The sequence below is a fragment of the Apus apus genome, chromosome Z (genome assembly GCF_020740795.1).
Source record: "Apus apus isolate bApuApu2 chromosome Z, bApuApu2.pri.cur, whole genome shotgun sequence".
Lineage (NCBI taxonomy): Eukaryota > Metazoa > Chordata > Aves > Apodiformes > Apodidae > Apus > Apus apus.
The window spans coordinates 67966409-67989729 of NC_067312.1; the positions used below are offsets into that span (position 1 = coordinate 67966409).

Genomic DNA, 23321 nt, shown 5'->3' on the forward strand with positions numbered 1-23321 from the left:
TTATGAAATATGGACATACCGATGCAATGTACTCCTGTGTAATCTAAGTTGTATCCCATGGGACACTCACAGCGAAACGATCCATCAGTATTGATGCAGTGACCGTTTGAGCAAATCCCTGGGCTTTCAAGGCATTCATTGACATCTAAAACGCAGGGAGATATTAGCAACCACTTAGCTGATACATTTCTGTGTCAGGTCTTCAAAAAGCATTTTCAATAAACTAACAACCTACGGGCTGAGAGAGTTGGGGTTGCTCAGCCTGGAGAAGAGAAGGCTCTGGGGGGACCTTATAGTGGCCTTCCAGTACCTGAAGGGGCTACAGGAAAGCTGGGGGAGGAGCTTTTTACAAGGGCAGTTAGAGATAGGATGAGGCATAATACCTTTAAATTGGAAGAGAGTGGATTTAGGTCAGACATTAGGAAGAAATTCTTCACTATGAGGGTGGTGAGACACTGGCAGAGGTTACCCAGGGAAGCTATGGATGCCCCTCTCTGTAAGTGTTCAAGGACAGGTTTGATGGGGCTCAGAGGAACCTGATATAGTGGGAGGTGTCCCTGCCCACGGCAGGGGGGTTGGAACTACATGATTTTGAGGGTCCCTTCCAACCTAAACCATTCTGTGATTCTGTTTGTCTCTAGGAACGGAATTTCAAAGGTAATCTTTTAACTATCATTTCATAATGGTCCACAGTTATTAAAGGTCAGCCTCTGTCACCTGGGGTTATGAGCAGTAAGCCATCATATACTATAATATCCAAATCTAGTATAGATAAATTAGATAAATAGTATAGATAAATAGATAAGGTATAAATTGTGTGGGGTTTTTTTATTATGAGGAACAAGAATACCTACCTTCACGTGTATCATCGATTCCAGGAATAGTTCCATGACCATACGGACACAGGTCCTGAAAAGCAACTACAGAGGCACGGTTTTTTAAAAGAAAAAAGTGAGACACAGAACCATGGCAGATGGTTAAACCCATCCAAAAATCTTCTACATCAAATTTTTCAAAACTGTCAAGTTTTAAATCACAGTCATTACTCTGTCTTGCCAGATGCAAAAGCAAGACTGTCTCTTGGGGAAGCAGGAATAGAACTTGTTGAGCTTCCATGAGCTCTATCTGGAGAAAACCAAGAACTGAAAACTGTTGATTACTTCAAGGATTCTTTGCTCTGTCCTCTTTTCCTCTGCTCTTTTGCCTAAAGCAGGCTAGATCTACAGATGGAGGCTACTAGTGCATTTTTCTACAGAGAAAGCCCAGCAATTCAGTATTTCTCTTTATCTATGGTTTCTTCTACTTCATTTTGTTCTCTTTGCTGACCTGAAAACGGTCCTAGAAAAGGCAGTTAAGAGAATGCCAGAAAGATCTCTCCTTCTAATGATCAAAAGGTCCAACACAAGTGTGCTCTCCCTACCTAAAAAGGCTTTATTTTAAACCTTGATGTGTACCTTCTTCTTCCTTTGGACAGAGTTCACACGGATCACCCCATCCTTCTCCCGGCATTTTACTGCAGCAACATTTTGCCTTTGTGGTGTTGAAAGCCTTTGGCACTGAGCATTTCCCATTCTCAAAGTTAGTGAAACAGAAGCTCTGGCGAGTATCTAAAAAAGAAAATGCAGTTATGGGGAGCTGGCACCCCCTACCTGGTTAGAGGGTGACTGTGCAGTCCTGAAAGGAATAATGTTAGGCCTGTGAATTTCATCCAATTTTGAAAGCACTTTCCAACCCTCATAAGGACATTGTTTGGAATGGAGATCCAAAGATCCCTTTTTACTCATTCAACAGAGTATCTGTTACCTGTTAGAGTAAGTTATTACATTCCTTAATAATTAACTTACCAAAACATCTCCGTCCATTATCAGACAGCACAAAACCTGTAGGACAGATGCACTGGAAACCTCCTGGCGTGTTCGTACATGAGCCAAAGAGGCAGATGTTGGGATCCTCGTTACACTCATTAATATCTGTAAAGGAAAGGAGAAACCCATTGGCTGTGAATTCCTTGGTTATGAAAGATTTCTTATTTATTTATTTAACTTCAGCAGGAGGTGCACCTTCAATAAAGCACCCAAGAGATAAAGCAACCTGAAGGTTTCACCAACTCTTTCAAATTAGAGCATTGCTCTGGCAGGTACCTTCTTCTCCAAATATGACTCTCTCTTCTATGTCATATACATCATATAAATATTAAAGAAATGCTATCAGACTTAAAGAGAGAAGGAGATATATTTTTTGTATGAAAAGTGTTTTTCTGTAAACATAAAACAAAGACGAATTTTTTAAAAAGGGCATATTGGAAATTCTTTGTAATTTAATCTGCACCTTTTTCATGATGATTGACTGAGTCTTGAACTGAAACTACAGCTACTTACTAGATTATATCTACAGATTTGTGCTGGTTTGTTTTTTGGTAGTGGGGGGAAGGGCCCCCAAGAAGCAGGAGAAACTCTCCCAGCTCCAAAACCAGTGAGGCAAGGCGCCATTAGAGAGACAATGGATGCACCTCCACGATTAACATATGAAAGAACTGATGTAAGATTTGAGCAGAGCGAGCAGAGGAGAAAGAGCTGAGCAGGAGAGGTGAAAGCAGTGCCGGGGTGAAGATCCTGGTGGTTGATGAGGAAGAAGGGGAAGAAGGTGCCCAAGCAGAAGTTTCCCTGCAGCCCATGGCGAGCTGGCAGCTGTCCCCCTGCACTCGTGGAGGAACAGGGTGGAACATTCCCTGAAGGCACAAGGAGGGGTGAACTTTAATTTGCTGCCAGTGGACTTGGATTTTGTGGCCAGAGAATTTGCTGCCAGTGGACTTTGATTATGCAGCTTTGGAAGACCCCAGAGCCAGGGGAGGTGCCTGTTCCCTGAGCAGCCCGTGACTCTGTGGGAAGCCCAGGCTGGAGCAGCTCCGGACCTGGTGGGAAGGACTCATGAAGGAGAGGTTCGTGGAGGACTCTCTCCCATGGGAGGGACCCTGTGGGGAAGCGGGGAAGGACTGTAAGGAATCCTTCTTCCTGAGGAGGAAGGAGCAGCAGGAACCACCAGCCTGTGAACTGACTCTAAACCCCATCCCCATCCCCCTGTGCCGCTGGGGGGAAGGAGGGAGAGAAACCGGGAACAAAGGGATTTGGGGCTGGGAAGAAGGGAGGGGTGGGGTAACATGTGCAAGCCCTGTTCTGTGTGTGTCTGTGTCCTGTGTGTGATTAGTGTGAAATTAAATTATTATTTACCAGTTATAAAATTATTATATGCCAGTTTTCCACAGCCACTCATGATAGGCTATTTATTTTTTCCCTGTTCAATTTCATAATTTAGAATAAATTGCTATGACTATTTAGATGTGAGATTAGTTTTTTAAATTGAGATATTTTAATAATTCTTTCAAACTTAAACCAAAATAAAAGACTACTCAATATAAACACCAACTTCTTGTAAAATAGTGCAGCTCTAACAGTATCAGCCTGCATATCCTGCATCTATATAGACAACAAAGAAAAGTAACACATTAACAGAACTTTAACTTTTTCATATCTATTATTTTAAACTATATTTTAATTTATTCTATTCTACAAATACTGACAGAAGATATAATCCTCCGTACTGAAGTAATTTGTAAAGGTAATTATAATTTAATAATATCTGAAGGGTATTTTAACAATCTCCAAAACTGTATCTGCAGTACAATCCATCTGGGTCTTTCAGAAAGGGATATTAAAAGAACTGTCACAGAGACCTACGGCTGTATAAGTGTTCTACAACAATATCAATATTGATCTTAACCAAAGTGTAGGCAGGAATAGATACTCTCCATGAAAAAAAAGCTTCATGGATGTGTTTGTGGTGCTGTTTCTCCTAATATCTGTTGGACTCTTTACTATACTGAATCTTATAAAACTGTCCTGTATTTAGCATATAGGGAAGCAATGGAAATACAGTCTTTATCCCTAGGAAAATGTAAGTGGGGTGATGGAAAAAGTAATCTATTAATCGATTCTGTGACATTACTTCTGAAAAATATTAACTTGAGTCACATGTTCAGAAGTTCCTGTTTGGTACTGCACACGAACAAAACACTGCAGCGTAATCTGGCATAAAACCAAACCCTGCAGTAGCTTCCCATGGACAGCGTCTTACTATCTGAAGCAATTTAAGTCAGCCATATTCAATGAAAAAAAGGTAATTAATTTCCCAGATAGCTGTTAATATACAAAGGTCAGCAATTCAGCTGCACTAAAGGAATGGAAAAACTGTTCTTTAACATACTGATTACTACTGCCTTGAATGACGTGGGGCTAGTGGAAGGAATGCTTTGTGGCCACGATTACCAGACACAAGCCACACTCTGGAAGTAAACGAGTCCTCTCCTCTTCATTCCCAAAATGAAATGAAATACTGTAAATGGGTAGGTGAAAACTAAGAACTTGTCTGTGGCTCCCATCTGCTTCGGTTTCTCCTGCATATAATCACTGAGCTCAAAAAGTAATCTAGCCATAGCCAACCTTCGCACTACAGACAGAAGTAACAAATTCTTATAAAGCTTATAAATCATATAATATCAATAGAAAGTAACGGGGAATACACATTGCAAGGGCTGTCATAATACTAATAAAAATATTAGTAAAATCACACATTATTATCTAGGCATTTTCTAGGAACTGTAGCTACAAATTTTCTGGACACATGGCAGAATGAACAAAAAGAATGCAACTGAGTCCCTTTTACTCAGTTTGGGCAAAAATCTGTTTGGCAGTCAGTGATGCTGTAAAAAACCAAGAGATTCTGTCAGGATACTAAAGTGGCCATAAGCACTGATATTCCTGGAAAAGTAAAAGCTTTCATTTAAAATTCATTATTTTACAACTGCAGGCAATCTAAATTCATCTCATACATAAATTGTAATAAGGAAATGGTGGTTGCCAAAATAAACCATGAAGTTGGCAGGCCAGCTGATTATGGTGGCATAACACAAAAGGACAAGAGAACTGCAGGGCATAGAAAATACATCCTGTTGATCAAGCCAAAAATTCAAAAACATTCCTGTGATCCAGTTTCTGCACCCATACAGATTAGGTGGCTTTAAGTAAAATCTTTATGTTCTTGACTGTTTCCTACAGTCCATTCAAGTACAAGCTGCTCATTTATTAATGGGAGTTATTTGGATGAATGTTTGTATATTTGGGGTGTCACACCAGCTAATTTCAGTCATTTAAGCTGAAATGATGTTTCTTAATGTAGTCACAGTGGAGAAAAAGGTGCCTCCTCTGTTCTCTGAGTATGCAGAAACCTCAGGCTTCCAGGTTAGCTACCTAAAACTAGTTGTGTGCACCTTTCTTAACACGTGCCCCATACAGATAATTTAAATGTCCAGTAAATTCACAGTAGTCCTCTGCTTTGCTCTGCGGGAAAAGGGAGTTGCAACTCAGACTTATTTCTAATTTTCTTCCATACCAAACCTCAATTCATTGTGTGACATTCTGCTCATGAATGATATTCAAGGCTTTAAATGAGACACATGAACAAATAAGAACATGCACACTGATGAAAAGATCTGCTGTACTCTGTTCCTCCTGTGAGTCTCAGAATTTGAGGGACATTATACAAAATACAACATCAGAAAACAGTTGTTGGAAGAAACCAGTTTAAGCAACTGTTCCTGTAAGCTCCATAATTTTATTACGATTCTAAAACTTCATAGCTCATTCTGAAAACACAATCTTAGTTCATGCACAGATTGCCAATAATTATCTTTCTGTAATGATTCTATAAATCAGTACACAGGTTGGCTTGTTTTATGAATGATATTTTTTAAAAAAAAAGGAAAAGTGAATGAAAGATAAAATAACATTTTTCAAAGTAAGTCTTTGTTTCCATTAATGAAGAAGTTAATGCATAAAATGTAGTACAACACAATACAAAATATTTTGCCTTCCATTTTTAAAACTACTTCCTGAAGACTTTTCCTGCTTATTCCCTATCACAATTTATGTCAGTTATTAATTGAAGTCAGTAAAATTTGGGGAAAAATAACATCTGTAAAAAAAAAAATAATCACATAAAAGAGAACATAAGGGACACGTAGAATAAAAACAGGGCCTAGATAACAGTGAAACAGTAAGAATTTGACAAAACCAGATTCCAATTAGAGAAAAACACTCCCCAAGCAGTCTAACAGCCCAGCCTTGAGACAGGCCTGCAGGACAGATGGAAGGGATGGAAAGGAGCACTCCCCACAGCTTGTCTTGCTTACAGCTTACAGCACTGGGCAAAAACACATTGAGTAATTGAAATCACTGTATTAACATACTTATAAGCTATTAGCACACTAAAATACCCACCATAGGCTAGAGGGACCCCTACTAAGAACAAGCCCCTTACTTTTTGAGCAGGCGCAGTGAAACTCCTGAGCACTGCCACTTGAAATGGAAGCCAGGAGTTAGTGACCAACCGTGTGTGCCAGAGATAGAACAATGTTAGACATAAAGTTCCTTCTCACGTTTTTGGGTATAAAAGTAGCACTTGTGTTTCGGGAAGCTGAGCTTGATTTGTGGAACACCCCCCTGCTCCCTTTTCTGCACAAAACTGGATATTAAAGCAAGTATCCTGACTCTGCGTCTGGATCAGCTCCTTGCACACCGCGTAACGGACCTGCTTTCGGGACAACACCATGATTTTAAGTCGGGCAACATTAAAAAACATTAGGGGGTAAAACTATATTAGAACCAGAGACTATTTGCAATTTTTAAATTGTTCAGAATCAAGGATTACAACTTGCCTTACCAATACAACTTTCACTTTTTACTTCATATCCTGGTGGACAGATGCATCTGAAAGATCCTTCCAAATTTTGACAAGTACCAGGAGAGCATGAACCAGGTAGTGCCACACACTCGTTAGTATCTTTGGAGAGCAGACAGAACCAAGAAAGGTTTAGAATAATGTAATTCTTAAGGTAACAAAACAGGCTTATTAATGAAAAAGACTGTAGGATTCTTCTCCAACTTTTTTCTTCTAAGGCACTTAAATACTTGAAAATTAACAGCTACTCCAAAACCCACTTACTGCTACTGCATTTTATTAAAGTCACTGTCTTATTTTTTTATACTTAGATACTCATACTGTGGTGCTTCCCTCTAGATGGGATCTAATAGTTTGATTATTTCATCTCATCAGTGCTTTAACACCTCAATGAGGTATCATACATACCAATGCAATTCTTGCCATCTAGGGTAAGTTCATAACCTTCATTACACAGACATTTGAAGGAACCAATTTCATTGAAACATTGTCCATTTCTGCACACCTGTCCAAAGAAGGAACTGCACTCATCAATATCTGTTAATAAAACAAAAGCCCAGAAGTGAGATTTGAGACCCAGTAGAATAATGCACAGTATGTTATAAACACACTCAGCTTGCAATATGCATGTCTGTGGTAAAGGCAAATTGTGCAGCAACAAAAGAACAGCAGACAGCTAGTGGAAAGTAACTCTCATTCAAGTGCATTAAGGTACATGTTCTATTTAAACAACACTCTCTTTTCATAGGGTATTATAATTTCCAAACTTGCAGCATTACCTCAGCTACTGCATCTGCAGACATTCAGCTACTGCCAAGTGACTGTATGGTACAAACTCCAGACACAGAAAAGAAAATTTTACATGGAATGTTCTGGATTTTATCTGGATTTATTTGTGCTCAAGTTTCCTCCTAAAACCTGCCTTGTCATTTTCCAGTTGTGGAATATGTAACTTGCTTTCCACAAGATGATTTTCTCTTTCAAAACAGTTCTGAAACCAAGGTCAGGAAATGCTTATTAGTTTGCAGAGGTGCTTTAATAATGTAGACTTAAAGGAGCACTGTGTAAGAAAAAATACAGATGAGAAAGCATCAGAATAAAGGAAATGAAGATTGCATAAGCATCATGGTGGAAGAACAACTTACACTCCACTGTTTCATTAGAATTCAAATGATGAAGCCTAACATCAGTTTTAGTGAAGAGATTTTAATCTTCTTCAGCTGCTGAAAAAGATGTAACTTCTGCTTCAGCCAGTACAGCCATTCCTGTGTTACTAGTTTAATCCATAGTGTATTTCTGCTGTGTCACAGTTCTAGAAGCAGAAATACCCCTAAAGTATTATATTGTGATTGGCCAAATTGCCTTTGAATAACTGGGATTGTTTGGAAGAAAACCCTGAGGTTCTCCAAGCTTTCAAGGGGAGTGCAAACAAAAGGCCAAGTCTTTGAGTCAGCTTGGGCTCCTTAAAGGTAGCACCTGGAGCAGAGGCACTAGCTGTTCCTGGCAGTGGATTGGCAGCTATACTGCCAAGGAAAAAAAAAAACAACACCTTGGCAAATAGTGTCATTCTTTGGCAGCAGAATCTTCTTACTTGAACAAGTTTTTAATTTTCTCTTCCCTAAGACAAGGGGAAGGCTTACAATACTTATGTAAGATGTTGCAGTTCTCTCCTGAACAAGAAAGGAACCTGTAGACTGTTATGTCTTCCTTCCGTAGCAGGAAGCCTTCCTTACACTGCAAAAAGGAGAGGATCTCCAGAGGCATACAAGCCTGTTTTTCAGCTGAGGAAGATTTTAGTTGCTTTATTACAAGTATCTATGAATTTGCATTGTCCACAATCATCAGATAGTCTTGCGTTCTGTGCTTTAGAGAAGAGTAAATAGCAATGCATGTATAAACTCTGTAAAACAGACTTTATCTTAGGAGAGCATACTTGGTAGATTAGTGGTACTGCCTTTCCTACTGCTGATCTGCTTCCTCTTTCACACTGCAAGTGTCAATACGGTGATATAAAGAAATTACTTTAAATTCATGAGGTGGTGTGATATAACAGATGCTTCTTGGGAGTGGTGCCTATGGACTGTGACAGTAGACAAGGACATCTGGTGTAGGAAAATCTAGGAAATGTAATCCAGGTGAGGGCTGCATTAAAATGTCAGTGCACTGTAAGGTTGCATCAGTGGTCCAGAGATTTAGAGTTCACATTATCTCAACCTGGCCAGTAAAAAATATTTGTAATTGGTTTAAAAATGATAGTAATGATGAAGCTCTGGGGCTGCTAACAGTATCAGCTACCAAGCCCAATTAACTTTCTCAGCACCCTGACCTGTCTTCTGTTTGAGTTCTAACCACATATGATTCCTTGGCCTACCAAGTAGCAGGGGGAATAATGTTTGGATTAGATCACCTACCCATACAATCATTATTGTGAGTTAATTCAAATCCTGGGTAACACAGGCAGTTATATGATCCAACCGTGTTTTTACAAGTTCCATTTCCACATGGATGGCGTTCACATTCATCAACATCTGCAAAGAGAAACAAAACTGTATGTGAGAATTGATTTTTCCAGGTGTGTGTTAAAGTGTTATCTGTGCACAGTGACAACATTCTAAACTTCAGTCTCTCATTTGTCACATTTTCTATTTAGACTACTGATTTTACATCTTCTGGTTACACATAGAAAAATGTAACACGTTGCATTTTTTTATACATATTTTAAAATAAAAGATTCTGTTGCATGCAAGGATAAAAGTAAGGGCATGTGTGGTATCACAAAGTATTCTGTAATTTTATTTTACAAACTAGCATTTCTTATTTTCTTAATGTACACTAATGATCAGAACTTAGTACAAAGGACTAAGAGTCACAGCCCTGGAACTACCTCAAATCTGATATACATATTTTCATCTTCAGCCCATGGAAACCTGTTGAAAAGACTCTACAAAGGAGTTTTGTGTCATTGTTCCCAAGTCAATTTATGTATCTAAATATATTATAGCAATGCTACGTCCATAATGAAACAGTAAAAGAAAAAGGAAAACACTCTCATTTTGAAATCTTAGTTCTTATATAATCTCTATCACTTAATAATTTTAATACAAAATTAGTATAGACCTAAGTTACATTTAATGTGGGATTTTGTTTTTTTAATGAAACCTGAAATTTGATAAATTTCTAAAGAACTGAAAAATATGTCCTTCTTCATCTCCTAACTCTTCTCATGCTGTTTTATCTCCTAGAAACTTCTCTGTCAAATAGGCCACTATGATGCATTATTGTGAAAATGAGGTTAATATATTCTTCAGTAACATGGAGCTATCTTGGAGAATACTGTGATTGTCTTCCTCAAACTATTATAACCACTCCAAGGATAATTTCACATACTTTACTCACAATGAGTCGTTTTTGTAATGCCACTATAATCTCCTCAAAAATTTAGACTCATCTTGTCCCCCTTTAAAAAAGAACAAACAAACAAACAAACCACAGACAAAAGCATTTTCTTTCCATACCCATGCACATTGTTTGGTCTTGGGATGCCTTAAAACCATTGTGACATATACACTGGTAACTTCCTTGCATGTCCACACATAAACCATGACTGCAAACATTAGGAATTTCCAGACATTCATTGCGATCTATAACAAAAAATATAAACCAGATGGTACATATCATTGACTTCTATTATTAACTCTTCTTACACAAACATGTTTTTACAATCTGTTATTATTATTATTAAAAAAACCCAACAGACTCAAAATTATCCATAACTAAACCTGAATCATAAGAAAAATTAATCTTATAGGATCTTCTTGCCTGTACATCTGGAGGGCAAAAATACTGTGGGGTTTGCTTGATATATCAATAAATTTCTTTAAATATTTTATTGTCTTTTCTTCCCTTCTACGGGGAAACAGCTATAAAGTAAAAGCTGTTACATAAACCAGCAGACTACTCGAGGTTAACAGAAAGCAATGATCCTTTTACCCTTCAAGAGAATCACATATATACCACTGATAAAGTACAGATTGAAACAGATGAGGAAAGTCAACTGATTTCTTACCAACACAGGCACCATTGGGTGAAAGTTTAAAACCAGCAGCACATTCACAGCGGTAACTACCAGGACTGTTGATACAGTCTGCATTTCTCTGACAGAGTGTGTCTCCATTGCTGCACTCATCAATATCTGAAATACCAAGAGTCATGGCATCAGAAACATCAGAGACATCTGATCAGATATGTCAGAAGCCATGAGATAGATAATATTGCCTACAATTTAAACTACATTGTCCAACTTTTGCAAGACAAATCTTTTGTCCTCAAGAAAGCATGGATATTCTGACCTTCAGCCTCCTGTGCCGTAAATGCAAATGAAAAGCAGAATCGATACAATATCACCCATAAAACACTTTTTAGATGAAAGAGGAGCCAATGAATCCAACTTCCTACACACTGAATTGGCTTGGCAATTTTTAAAGTCTGCCTATAGAAATTAGGTTTTGTATTAAACATGTTCCTGTTTGCCTTTGAATTGAAATAGTAAGAGGCAAAGTTTATTAGCTTTATAACGTGCACGTGTCAGCACGAGACCCTTGAATAACAATGGCAAAACTTCCATTGACTTTAGGACATCCAAAATTTCACTATTACCTTCTATGAATCTCTCTACCTATAAAACCGTAGAAGACTGTCCACAAGATGGAAAAAATAAAGGAAATTTTTATTCAAGAACTTTTAAGAATAATAATTAAAATTAAATTAAAATTTACTCCCTAAAATAAAACTAAATAATTTACTTCCTATTTAGGAGTTAATAAATTGCTTGCCACAAAACTATTACAAACTTTACAACGTGCACATGCATTTGTATTAAAGACAAACACATCATAAACTGAATTATAGATGTGAGCCCTACAAAAAAAGATCAGAGTTCATCTCTTGGACTTTTAAAAAACATGTGAATTAAATGTTTCCTTTCCCTTTAAGATAAGCATGCTTATGGGGGGTTAGGTAGAAAACAACGTAATTTCAAATCACCTTCACAGACCAGGAGCAGGTCATTGTAGCTGAATCCAGTGGGACATTCACATCGGAAGCTGCCAATCTGATTGATGCAAACACCATTGGCACAGATTCCTGGGATTTCCTTACATTCATCAATATCTGCAAGTGAGACAAGTTAGTCAAAGTAAAATACTTCATGCCTTTACATACTGCTTGGATTCTCAATTTCACAGTGCTTAAAACTGATTTGAGAAGTTCCTCTTAATCAACAGAAACTTTATATAGGAAGTAAATCTAAACATACACCCATTATGAGAGAAAATAAGCTATGTGAGGTTGAGGAAGTGATCAAAACAGAGTAATACTACATATCAGACAAGATGCAGAGCTGTTAGAAATGTGCAGGTAAATCTCACAACATTTTTGAAGCCAAAGCTCTTTAACTTACCAATTAAAACTCAAAACTATGAAATAGAATGCAGAGGAAACAAAATATCATAACAAAATGTAGAAATAATGAAAAACACCCCAACAAAATATTTTACACAAAAATTGGTCTCAAAATTTATGTTGCCATTGTAACTCCACAATTAAATTAGCATTTAATTATAGGAGATGCTAATTTCATATTGCAGCTGCAACAACCTTATAAAAAACAAGTTCTGGTTAAAGTAAGTTTACAGAAACTTACCAACAGCTTTTCCAGTATGAATGTCAAAAGTGAAGCCAGGAATATTCCCACATATGTTCTTAAATTCACCTATAGCAAAACAGAGAACATGCATTTTTAGTGAGTATTTATGAATCTCCCAAGGATTAACTGAAGTCTTCTTAGCTTTTCAAAACCTGATACAAGCCAAACCTACTCAGAAGAGGCACTGTGTCCTGTACAGATTGTATTGAAAATTGAGATTGCCAATACAGAATACAAATCAAAACACCAATTAATATTTATCTTTTCTTAATTCTTTGCAGACTTTTGCACATGAGTAAATATCTGGTTTGAGAAAGCAGCAGTTCAGTTTTTGTTTTAAATCCACTTTTTACTTTACTTTTTAAAGTTAATTCCTGCTTTCCAGATAAATGTGGAGAGAACCTCCAGCAACAGTCTCAGTTAAGAGAAATCTTTGATGATACTATCTCTGTTCTCTTCTGCAGACACTACTGCAGTTTAGTTCTACTAAACTGTAAAGGAGAATGGACACTCTGCTTTGAAAAGTGATGCTCAAAAAAAGAGCATTGTTTTAGCATGCTCATTTTATATCCTCTTTTCCAGGGCATCTTGAGGATGGGAAAAGCACAGTATAAGTATGAAATCAATTAATCCATGGTTTTCCAGGCAAGGTGTTTGAAGTTGAGTGGTTTTGCAACATTTAGAGAGAATTTTCTTGCATGGAATCTATTAAGTATTGCAGGATGAAGGAAATAATTATTCTTTTAAAAATAGTATTTCTTTTGATCCTGGCATGAAATTTTACTGGTAAAACAGCGCTTTGCAGAAAAAAAAGAAACAACGAACAAACATATTTGCAGTACATTGATAGATTTTTGATCTGGGTAGAAATATGAAAAAATGATAGGCCTCCAATTATGTCAAATTTGTAAAATACTCCCAGTAGAACTTCATACTGCAAACTCATTTGTTTGAGGGGAGAAAAATAATTCCCTGGTAAACACACGACCAGTTTTAACAGTTTGCCTTAAGTGTGTGTTTGCAAAGGCTAGTCAGCATCTTTTTAGATCATATTAGCATTCAAATACCCCAGAAAAATAAGAAGTATCTTTCAATATTAAGTTTCCAAACTGTTGTTAAGGAAAAATTCCAGAATATGTGGCAGACAATTGTACATTCATGGCATTAAGAGAAGGTAAAACAACCTTCTAAAGAATGTGGATAAAATTTACAGAAATGTACCACTGACATAAAATTCAAAGAGGTTCTGGAAGTGTAATATCTGGAGATTTCCGTAAGTGCTTAGTCCATTGTTTATCCTGCTGAGGACCTACAGGAAGCCTACTATCTATTCAATGAGATAAAGTGTGTGCAGTCTACCTTTAATTCACCTCTAAACCTGAAATGCAGACAAATTATCAGACATGACTTCCAGCACCAGAAAAAGAAATAGGAGACCCTTCTGTTTACCTATGAGTAATGATCTTTAATCTAAAGTGGTGACAGTTTCTCTACTGGCTGCAGTTTGAATTTCTTTTTCACCTACATTTTAACAGCAGCTTTTCAAGAGTTTAGGATTTTGCAAAGTTTAATCACCGGGGTTATAACTTGAATACTTCTTGTCTCTTTTAACAAGACATTTTTATTTATTAAAATTTCAGCAAATGTAGTTGATCATTGCTCAGAATAAGAGGTGGCAAAACATTTTTATGCATTCAAACATTCTTTTTTTTTCCTGTGTAAGCCAAATAGGATACCTGAACTCCAGCACTTCCTTCTTTCTTCTGTCCTATTGTTTAATGACTGCTTAATGGCTACTGAGATTTTTCGTGCAATACAGGATACGAGGCCATAGAGGTTGTCACCACAGTGTTTTACCATATGCAGTTTTCTCCTCTTTTATATTAATACATGTCTAATCTGTGAAACACACACACTAGATAAAAAGAGGGCCCTATGTTCACTAGCTTATCTCCATAGGTGATGACAGCCTATGCCTGGTGATAGTGTCCAACACATCAGGTCTGGGAGGATGAAGAGGCTCTGAGGGTTGTAGGCCCTCTTTCATTCTGTATTATCCTACCTACATGTTCTGTGGAATACATTAATAGATTTTTTTCATATTTTTTTTTCAGTAGTGTGTAGAAAAAGAGCATGTCATTAGATAAGGACTGCAAGATAGTGCATTATACACAGTGCCAAATAATACACAGAAAAACAAGCCAGAGATTTACTTTCTAAAAGCTTGAATTTGCATTAATGACTTAAAAAATACTCAAAACCCATATACTTATCACTATATTGGTTTTTAGGACAAAAAGATCTATTATGTAACAGAGAAAAAAGTCTCTGGAGTCAAGCACTCCTTAAATGACCAAACCATGAAAGAGTTCTGTAAATACCTGGTTATCTCTTAGTGAAGCAGCTTCTTACACTTCTTTGGGTGAAAAAACCAAATAAACAAGAATTATTAGTTCTGATTAAAGTCTGTACAGTAATGGTTATGATCTGTATAATGTGTAAAACTAAGCAATACAGTTTTTACTAGCTAAAGTAACCAGAGATTGATTGTTAAATATAAATATATGAAAAAGAAGAAAGAGCTCTGTTCACAAAGTGAAAAAAATGCAAATGCACTGGCATGTGAAGTTCATGTGGAGGAACAATATAATTCTCATCAGAGCAGAATAATGCTCTTAATGAGCTACTGGGCTCAGTCTAACAAACTGGTTAAGGTCAGTGTTTCATGACCCCTCTCTGTGATGTGTAGCCCCCACCCAGATTTCAGAGCAACTGATTATACCACATAAGTGCAGCTATTCAACCATTTACACTTGGAATTCGTTTTTGATCCACCACACAATATCTTTTTATGGTGAAAAAGGTTCAACTATGTCTCCAAATACAGTAAGGCATTTAGAAGAGCTAACAAGGCAATACTGAAGTATTTCAGGAAATATTTTAACCCCATAACTAACTGCAGACTAAGTAGACTTGTCTTAACAAAGCTGCAGAAGTTCTTGAGAACATCAGTCTTATCAATTTAAAAGAATTCTTTCTTCCATGCAAGAATATTAGATGCAGGAATCTCTGACAGTACTTTGCTGTATTTTTCTCATCATGTTGTCATCATGATGACTATTTTATGGCACTGAAATAAATGACTATGGGAAATAATTTTATGAGCTCTCTGTGATAGCAAATGTATTTCCTCTCTCAAGCTTATTTCCATCTCTCATTCCTGACTGTTAGGAACATGCCTTCATTTTCTCTCCTCCTACTTAAGAAAGAAAAGGAAAAGGCTTTTTTCTTTTCAGTGCCATTTTCTTCCTCCTTACTGCTTGTGTGGGAAGCCTTTTCTAAAATATCTACTGTTTCCCTTTTGTCATCAGGATAAACCACTTGGATTGAAAACTGTGTGGTGAGGTTGACACACTGGAGGGAAGGGATGCCATCCAGAAGGTCCTCCACAGACTTGAGAGGTGGGCCCACTCCCACCTCATGAAATTCAACAAAGCCAAGTGCAAGGTCCTGTACATGGGTCGGGCAATCCCAGGCACAAATACTGGTTGGGAGTAGAATGGATCAGTAACAGCCCTGAGGAGAAAGACATGGGGGTGATGGTGGACAAAAAGCTCAAAATTGGTCAGCAATATGTGCTTGCAGCCCAGAAAGCCAACGGTGTCCTAGGCTGCATCAAAAGAAGCCTGGCCAGCAGGTCAAGGGAGGTGATTCTGCCCCTCTACTCTGCTTTGGTGAGACTCCAACTGGAGTACTGTGTCCAGTTCTGGGGGGCCCAACACAAGAAGGACATGGAGCTCCTGGAGCAAGTTCAGAGGAAGGCCACAAAGATGATCAGAGGGCTGGAGCACCTCTCCTGTGAGGACTGGAGAGATTTGGGGTTGTGCAGCTTGGAGAAAGGAGGTTTCTGGGGAGACCTTATAGTGGCCTTCCAGTACCTGAAGGGGCTAGGAAAGCTAGGGAAGGGCTTTTTACAAGGGCAGGTAGCAATAGCACAAAGGGTAACGGATTAAATCTGGAAGAGGGGAGATTTAGGTTAGACAATTAGGAGGAAATTCTTCACTTTGAGGGTGGTGAGACAGTGGAACAGGTTGCCCACGGAAGTCATGGCTTCCCCCTCCCTGAAGAGAGTTTGGACACTTGTTTAGTGTTTCTTTGTAATAACATTTAATTATTCATATGGCACAGTCATATATTAATTTTATCTTCAGGGTTCCCTGGAAATGTTCAAGGCCAGCTTGGACAGGACTTTGTGTAACCTGGTCTAGTGGGGGGGTGTCTCGGCCAGTGCCAGTGGGTTGGATCTGGATGATCTTTAAGGTTCCTTCCAACATAAACATTTCTATAATTCTTTGAATACTTGCCTTACACTGACATCACAAATGATGCAGCACCACAGGTATAGGTTTAGTGGCAGTAACTTGGGGCAAAGTTAATTAAACAATAAAATGTATTTGTACTGAACAGGCAATTGAGGTTTTTTTTTTTGTTTTAGCTAGGCACTTTTGCAGTTTTTACAAATGTAAGAATCTTTTAATGAAGTTCTGGTGCTACTGTGAGGTTTCCAATTTGGTAATTCTCCCACTAATGATTTTTCTGAGTTAAACTTTCAAGGGTATCTTGTTCAAGTAAGGTGCTCCAGGAAGACTAAGTGAAAAAGAAATGTACCATATTATTTTTGCCTATCTTTACAGAAAGGAATTTTTACTTCCCTTTTCAATGCCCTGCTTATTAAGCTTTTGCATGTTCATCACTGAAAATGTAGAAGCAACCAAGAGAATCATGTTCAGATGTGAGACACACATGAAAAATCTAGAAAGGCAATATACATAGTAATGAAACCCTGTCTTTCTGCGCTGACACATCAGGACTACTAGAATAAATGTATCCCCAACTATGCAGTAACTGAATTATACTATCCTAAATTAAGTATCCTAGAAGACAGACTAGGCAGCAGGCATCTCTCATCAGCCAGTATCTTCAACCCCAGTATTTTGCCCAGTGACTGCTTTTCCAGAAATCTCAGTGACATCTTTAGAGACAAACTCTGTAATCGTGTATCCACAAAACTTGCTTATGCCTGCTGAGCTACCCTGATGGATCTATCCTTCACAAACATAGATTTTGAAAAATTAAAGTGATTCTATGTCCATAAAAGACTTCTGAAAGCTTTGATATTTGTTAGAAAGAAAGAAAGAATGAAACAGCCACAGCATAGTCATTTAATAGAGTCACCTAAAAAAAGTTGTAAATAATTAGATCTATCTACAGATACCTGTGTTACAAAAATCCTTTTAGCTACAGAATTTACATACTCGTGCTGCTGATGGGAAGCTCAGTCTATGCTTTCCAGGCCTTTTTATTTAATTTCAGTGACACCTGACAGTAGCTGGATACCTTGCCCTTGCTTTCAGGGGAAAATATGCATGTTTCTCCTGATTATTTTTTCTCATTTAAAGGGAATGATTGGTGTCTTCAACATCTTTCCACACAATATAAAGTGATACTTTTCCACTTAAAAATATGGAAGGTTCATCTGTACTTACTCCAGCCAGTGACAGGGTGGCAGGGTATTATCACTCTGCTTGGGGAGTATGGCAAAGGTTTTTTTGGGTTGAAGCGTTACCTTTAGCGAATAGGTCAAAGGAGCAGATGAGCAAAGAAAATAATAAAATAGGAATATTATAGAAGGCTTTACCTGTTCCTGGAGTTGGACATGGTTCACAAGGTTTGTTCCAAGCTTTCCCAACATTGTATGTGCAGCAACACATCTTTTTGGTCACATTGAAGGGCAGTTCATTCTCACAGGAGGTTCCATTATAGCTTCTGTAGCAAAAACTTTTCCTCATGTCTAGATGGGATAAGAGAATCACTTATGAAGTAACCAACAAACTAACTTAAGTAAATATCAATTCCCTACCAACCTAGACAGTGGTTCATTAACTTTGGCTTCTGAATACAACCCATGCATATGCATGGATGTACTTATAAATAATTTAAGGACTGAAGTAATCTACAGTCTTAATTTTAAACTGTCCTGAATTTTCACATATTTTCAGTTATCATTCAAAGACACAAAAAAGAAAAAAGAAAATTCCCAAGAAATCAGAAACACACTGTAGATGCTCATCAGATCCATTTGTGGAATTCACTAATGAAAAAAAGATTTCTGAGTTCAGTTAAGGAGTAAGAGCACTTGAACACTGCACATTAGTCACTGGGATCCCTTTCCTGGCTATATAACATAACTATCTGGGAGCTTAAGGGAAAAAACAATAAAAGGCTTTAGAACTGGCCTAAATTAAAAGGAAACTTTAAGCAGAGAGTCTGGCCCCAATATAGTCTGATGTTCAGACAGTCCTAGTAAAGATGACATTTTGCATACCCATGCAGTTATGTCCTCTGTTCACCTGCATATATTCAGGTGGGCAAATGCAGGTGTAGTTCCCCAAGGTGTTGTAGCAGGTGCCAGGACCACAGACACCAGGATGTGCAACACACTCGTCAATATCTAGAGATCAAGCGAAAACATTACAATTAAAAAGGGAAAACAGGACCAAGTCCAAGCAATTTCTGAGAAATATGACCATAAGATACCACGCTAAGATAACAAAAATGTTCCATTTAAAGGCTACCTTGGAAAGTACTGCTCAGATTTTGGTTAAGTAGCTATTCTACCAGTTGCTGAAAAACAGTATTGTTGACCTCTGTGAAATCCAGCCACTAAAGTATAGGAGAACACTCTCAATAAATTCAAAGTTGTTGAATAACTGTTGAAACTGGAGCACCCTGTGCCCCATCAGCTCTGCAAGGGAAATTCACACCCTCTTCTCACAGAAATGTTACTGTCACTTCTCAGGTAATGTGTGTAATGTGCTCACTACTCTACTGAGAAATGACCTTTTAAGTACTCTTTTTAGAAATTGGCAAGCTGATTAACCACACAGTCTCACTGCTCTAATCTTTGATCCTCTCCTTAGAAGTATTTGGGGTGTAAACCTGTTACTCAGTCTGGTCAGTTTTCTTCACAGGCCCTGTTTTGAAAGGAGACAATCTGGCTTTTCTCACAAAGTGAATGAAGAAGGGAAAGCTGACTTAGAACAGTTCAAACTAAGAGAAAACATGAAAGATTCTTTACATTTTTGGGTCTATTGACAATTTTTGGTTCTAACATGACAAATCTCAAACACAAAAGGAAGGCCAATATCCACTTCACTTCACATTGTGAAAATTTAATTAAGTGCTACTCTGAAATACTGTGAAGAGGATATCTTTTCTCACTTACAATACAGGGAGCCTAGTGAAACTAGCAGGACATACAAGGTGTTGAAGTGAGAAGCCAGAAATCGAGAATAATTGCTGTAGTTTACTGAATACACAGAGCTGACATCTATCATATAGAAATAAACATTAGCATACTTCAAGTGTTGCATTTCAAGTTTTATATTAATCATATAATTTATGCAAAAGATAATTATTTTAGTGAAGATTTTTGGTAAGACTGTGGGTACTATATCCACTTAAGGATCTAAGTCTAACAATGACAGTGTTCTTCATAATAACTGCACTGTGGTACTGAAGGAGGTTTAAATGGACTCAACCTTCACAGATTCTTGTCTCTTCACTGAGGTAGTAGCCTTTTGGACATTCACACTGGAAGCTGCCAAAAGTATTGATGCAATTTCCACCTTGGCAGAGGCCTGGCAGTTCCTGACATTCATCAATATCTGAAAAAAGAGAAAAAACCCCAACCATATCTTCATTTCAGAATGAAAAGAAACAAGAGGCTTTAAGTACTTACTCCCCTGAAATTTACCAACTAGAAGCTTTTAACTGTCACATGGATTTCTAAATTATACTTTTTGCAAACACTAATGAGATGGTTGCTCTCTTCCATTTAAGTAGCTCTTCAGGAGCATGTTTCAGCTTGATAAGCCTATGGAGTTCAACTTCCATTACTCTTGACAGGAATTTGTCATCTAATTCCTTATTCCTGCACACTTGTAGGAAAAAGTTTCTTTGTTCCATGAATATTTCCTGAGACTTATTCCTTCTACTGATAAGCTATAATTTTCATAAATTACTTATCCTTCAGGGGCCAATTTCAAAGGACAATTCAAGCAAGGAGGCACACAAAAGGTATGCATCAGGTCATTTTCCTACTGAAAGGTTGCTGGACTTCTTCAATATTCTTTTATAATACACCTTTTCATCATGTTGTTGTCCAATTCATACTAGCAGAAAGTTTTGCTTTTACTAAATTTAATGATTTCTGCATACATCTCTCCAAAGATGACATTTTTTTCATTACCAGTCATTCATTAAAAACTCACCCTCTAAAATAATAGTGATGGGATTTGGTCTGAATCCTTCTCCCCCTGGACAGAGAGTATTATATTCCGCTGAAGTGTAACAAGAGAGAGCATGTCAGTCGTATGAAGAATAAAATGTAAACAGCAGAAACATAAAATTTAATTTATGTTCTTAATGAATCTACTTCCCTAAACTTATTGGTTTTCTATTCTTCTTGGCCTAATCACAGAAAATAAAGCTAGTGCATTAGGTTGGTACAAAATCAAGGTCAGATTAAGAGTTCTGCTTAAAACATTGCCATAACTTCAGACACTCTTAAGGAATGCATGATACTTGTTATTTCTGTTGGATTACTTATTCAAAGAACTTTAAAGTTCTACCAAAATTTTTAAGTATCAGGCAACAGTTTTGAAAAGTACCCAAGAGTGACTTGGAAATAGTTACCCAACACTTATCGACACTATCCTCTGAGAACTACTGCAGGTCTCCAAATTCTAAGCATAATTTCAGTTCTAAGTGTTGTAAATTTCTTTATTTCCCTACCGACCTGGAATTGCTCAGTAAAAACTCCTAGCAGATGTGTGCAATCCTTTCCATTCTTAGGACACATAACATAAGTGCAACTACCTTAGTTTTTTTTCTTAGTGGGAGAAAAGTAAAAGCAAAATAATTAAGTGCCCCAAACCACACAAAGTACACAGGCCTGGTCCAGTGGGAAGTACCTTCTGAGGTTATTGCTGATTTATTACTGTGAGACTAGGCACCGAGTCAGCCTAGGAAGGCTAAAGATCAGGTCTTCTGATACACAGGTCTGTAACTCTGTGTCATCCCTCTGTCAGTAATTACTCTGTGAGAACATTGCATCATGAACAAAAACAGTTTCTTAAATGATAAATGCATAGTAATACTGTAAAAGATTTCAAGTACTTTTCCATCCTTTGTTAACATCTGCTACGATAAGAGCATTGAGGGAGAACAAGAGAACATTTCCTTACTGCTGTTGACAGGGGGACACGTCTCACAGGGGTTTCCCCAAGCCTTTCCCAGAGAGCAGCAGCACGAGGAACGACTGACGCCAACCCCAATTTCAGTGTTGCAGGATAGGCTCCCATCCCCTCGTGGTCCATACTTCAGGTAGCAATTGCCAACACGGTTATCTGCATACAAAGTACATATGACTACAGCTGCACACAGTGATCCGGACAAAGGAACAGCAGGGCATTTGTCTTAACATTTCAAATCTAGAAGAAGGAATTCAGATAACTTTGTGCTTTTGAAGTAACAGGCAGGCTCAAAACACTCATGTACATTGTCTCCTTGTTTTTTATAAATGAAAGGTAACTAGCAGTGAGTCATAAATATAAGGAATGAGAAGATAGTAAATTATTATAATATTTCTTATTACCATCAAATAAGGTGAATATTAATTTCCTCAAGAGTAGTACTATAATCCTAATGACCATTTCTAAGAATTAACTTGCTGTCCAAAGTTGCCTTTAAAGATGAAGAGAATCACACTCACTTTTTTTTTAATTTTAATACATTGTATAAAGACCACAGTATCTTTCTGTACTTTTACTATTTCTGTTAATGGAATAACTTAGAAATTCATAAATTAATTTTTAAATTCTTTTGTCAATACATATTTTACAAAAAAAATTACACTTTTAATTTACTCCTTGCAGAAGTGCCAAATGCTACAGCTTTTGCAATTTACATGGAATAAAACGAACACAGTATGATAAATGTGGGCAGTTCACACTTTGAAAATTTCTATAATTTAACACAATGTCTTGATATGATACGGGTTTTTTAATTATGCTGAGGTTAGTTTGTTTTTTATCTATGAAAAAAAGGAGAAGGCAACTTTCTGAATTTTTAAGAACTACTTGTTCCCAAGATCACCAAGTTAGTTAGATATGTATAACATAAAAACACAACTTCACACTGATTTTTCAGACTCAACATTCCTTTAAGGGTCTTAATATCAATCAAGATAAAAACTTCAGGCATTCCAAAGGATTTATTAAAATCTAAGCATTAATGGACAAATTTGGGTGCATTTTTCTGCACAGTTTTAAGAGCATTCTGTTGCAGAGATTGTGAAAAAGGAGGTTGTTCCTGGGCCCCACACATTCTAACACAAATTTAAGTATCTCATCATAAGTGCAAACTGCTGTAAAGCTAAAATAGGCAGTACAGAAATGAGTGGCAGAGGCACATGTATCCTGTACCTCTGAGCCTGAGGGAAAGAGAAGAAATCTCAAGCAGGCTATCTTCCTCTTTCTACAGGCAAGATTTATCAGAGATCACTGATCAGCATATATTAGAGTGGAAGTTGGTCGGTTTCGTTTTTTTCTCTTTCTCTTTTTTTTTCTTTTTCCTCTTTCTCAATGTCAGAAGAGAGTAAAATTAATTGTCTCTTTTAAAAGGGCACATCCTGTTGTTTTTATTGTGGACTTAAACTGAAACAACCCAAAATGTGGTGATTCAGAGAATACCTATCTTCTCC

General features: G+C 37.4%; 1 protein-coding gene across 2 annotated transcripts in view; it reads right to left on the reverse strand.

Moving 5' to 3' along the window:
- The window catches only part of FBN2 (fibrillin 2), a 160306-nt gene that overhangs the window by 16326 nt on the left and 120659 nt on the right, over positions 1–23321 (reverse strand). For both annotated transcript variants that reach the window (XM_051642419.1, XM_051642418.1), the window contains exons 37-52: positions 21805–21966; positions 20830–20898; positions 20098–20223; positions 18882–19007; positions 18195–18347; positions 12494–12562; positions 11836–11961; positions 10859–10984; positions 10308–10433; positions 9204–9320; positions 7201–7329; positions 6775–6894; positions 1845–1970; positions 1455–1607; positions 855–920; positions 20–145 (exon numbers count right to left, since the gene is read on the reverse strand). In XM_051642419.1, coding sequence (XP_051498379.1) covers positions 20–145; positions 855–920; positions 1455–1607; positions 1845–1970; positions 6775–6894; positions 7201–7329; positions 9204–9320; positions 10308–10433; positions 10859–10984; positions 11836–11961; positions 12494–12562; positions 18195–18347; positions 18882–19007; positions 20098–20223; positions 20830–20898; positions 21805–21966 — 1920 coding nt within the window. The remainder of the gene's footprint in view (positions 1–19; positions 146–854; positions 921–1454; positions 1608–1844; positions 1971–6774; positions 6895–7200; positions 7330–9203; positions 9321–10307; positions 10434–10858; positions 10985–11835; positions 11962–12493; positions 12563–18194; positions 18348–18881; positions 19008–20097; positions 20224–20829; positions 20899–21804; positions 21967–23321) is intronic.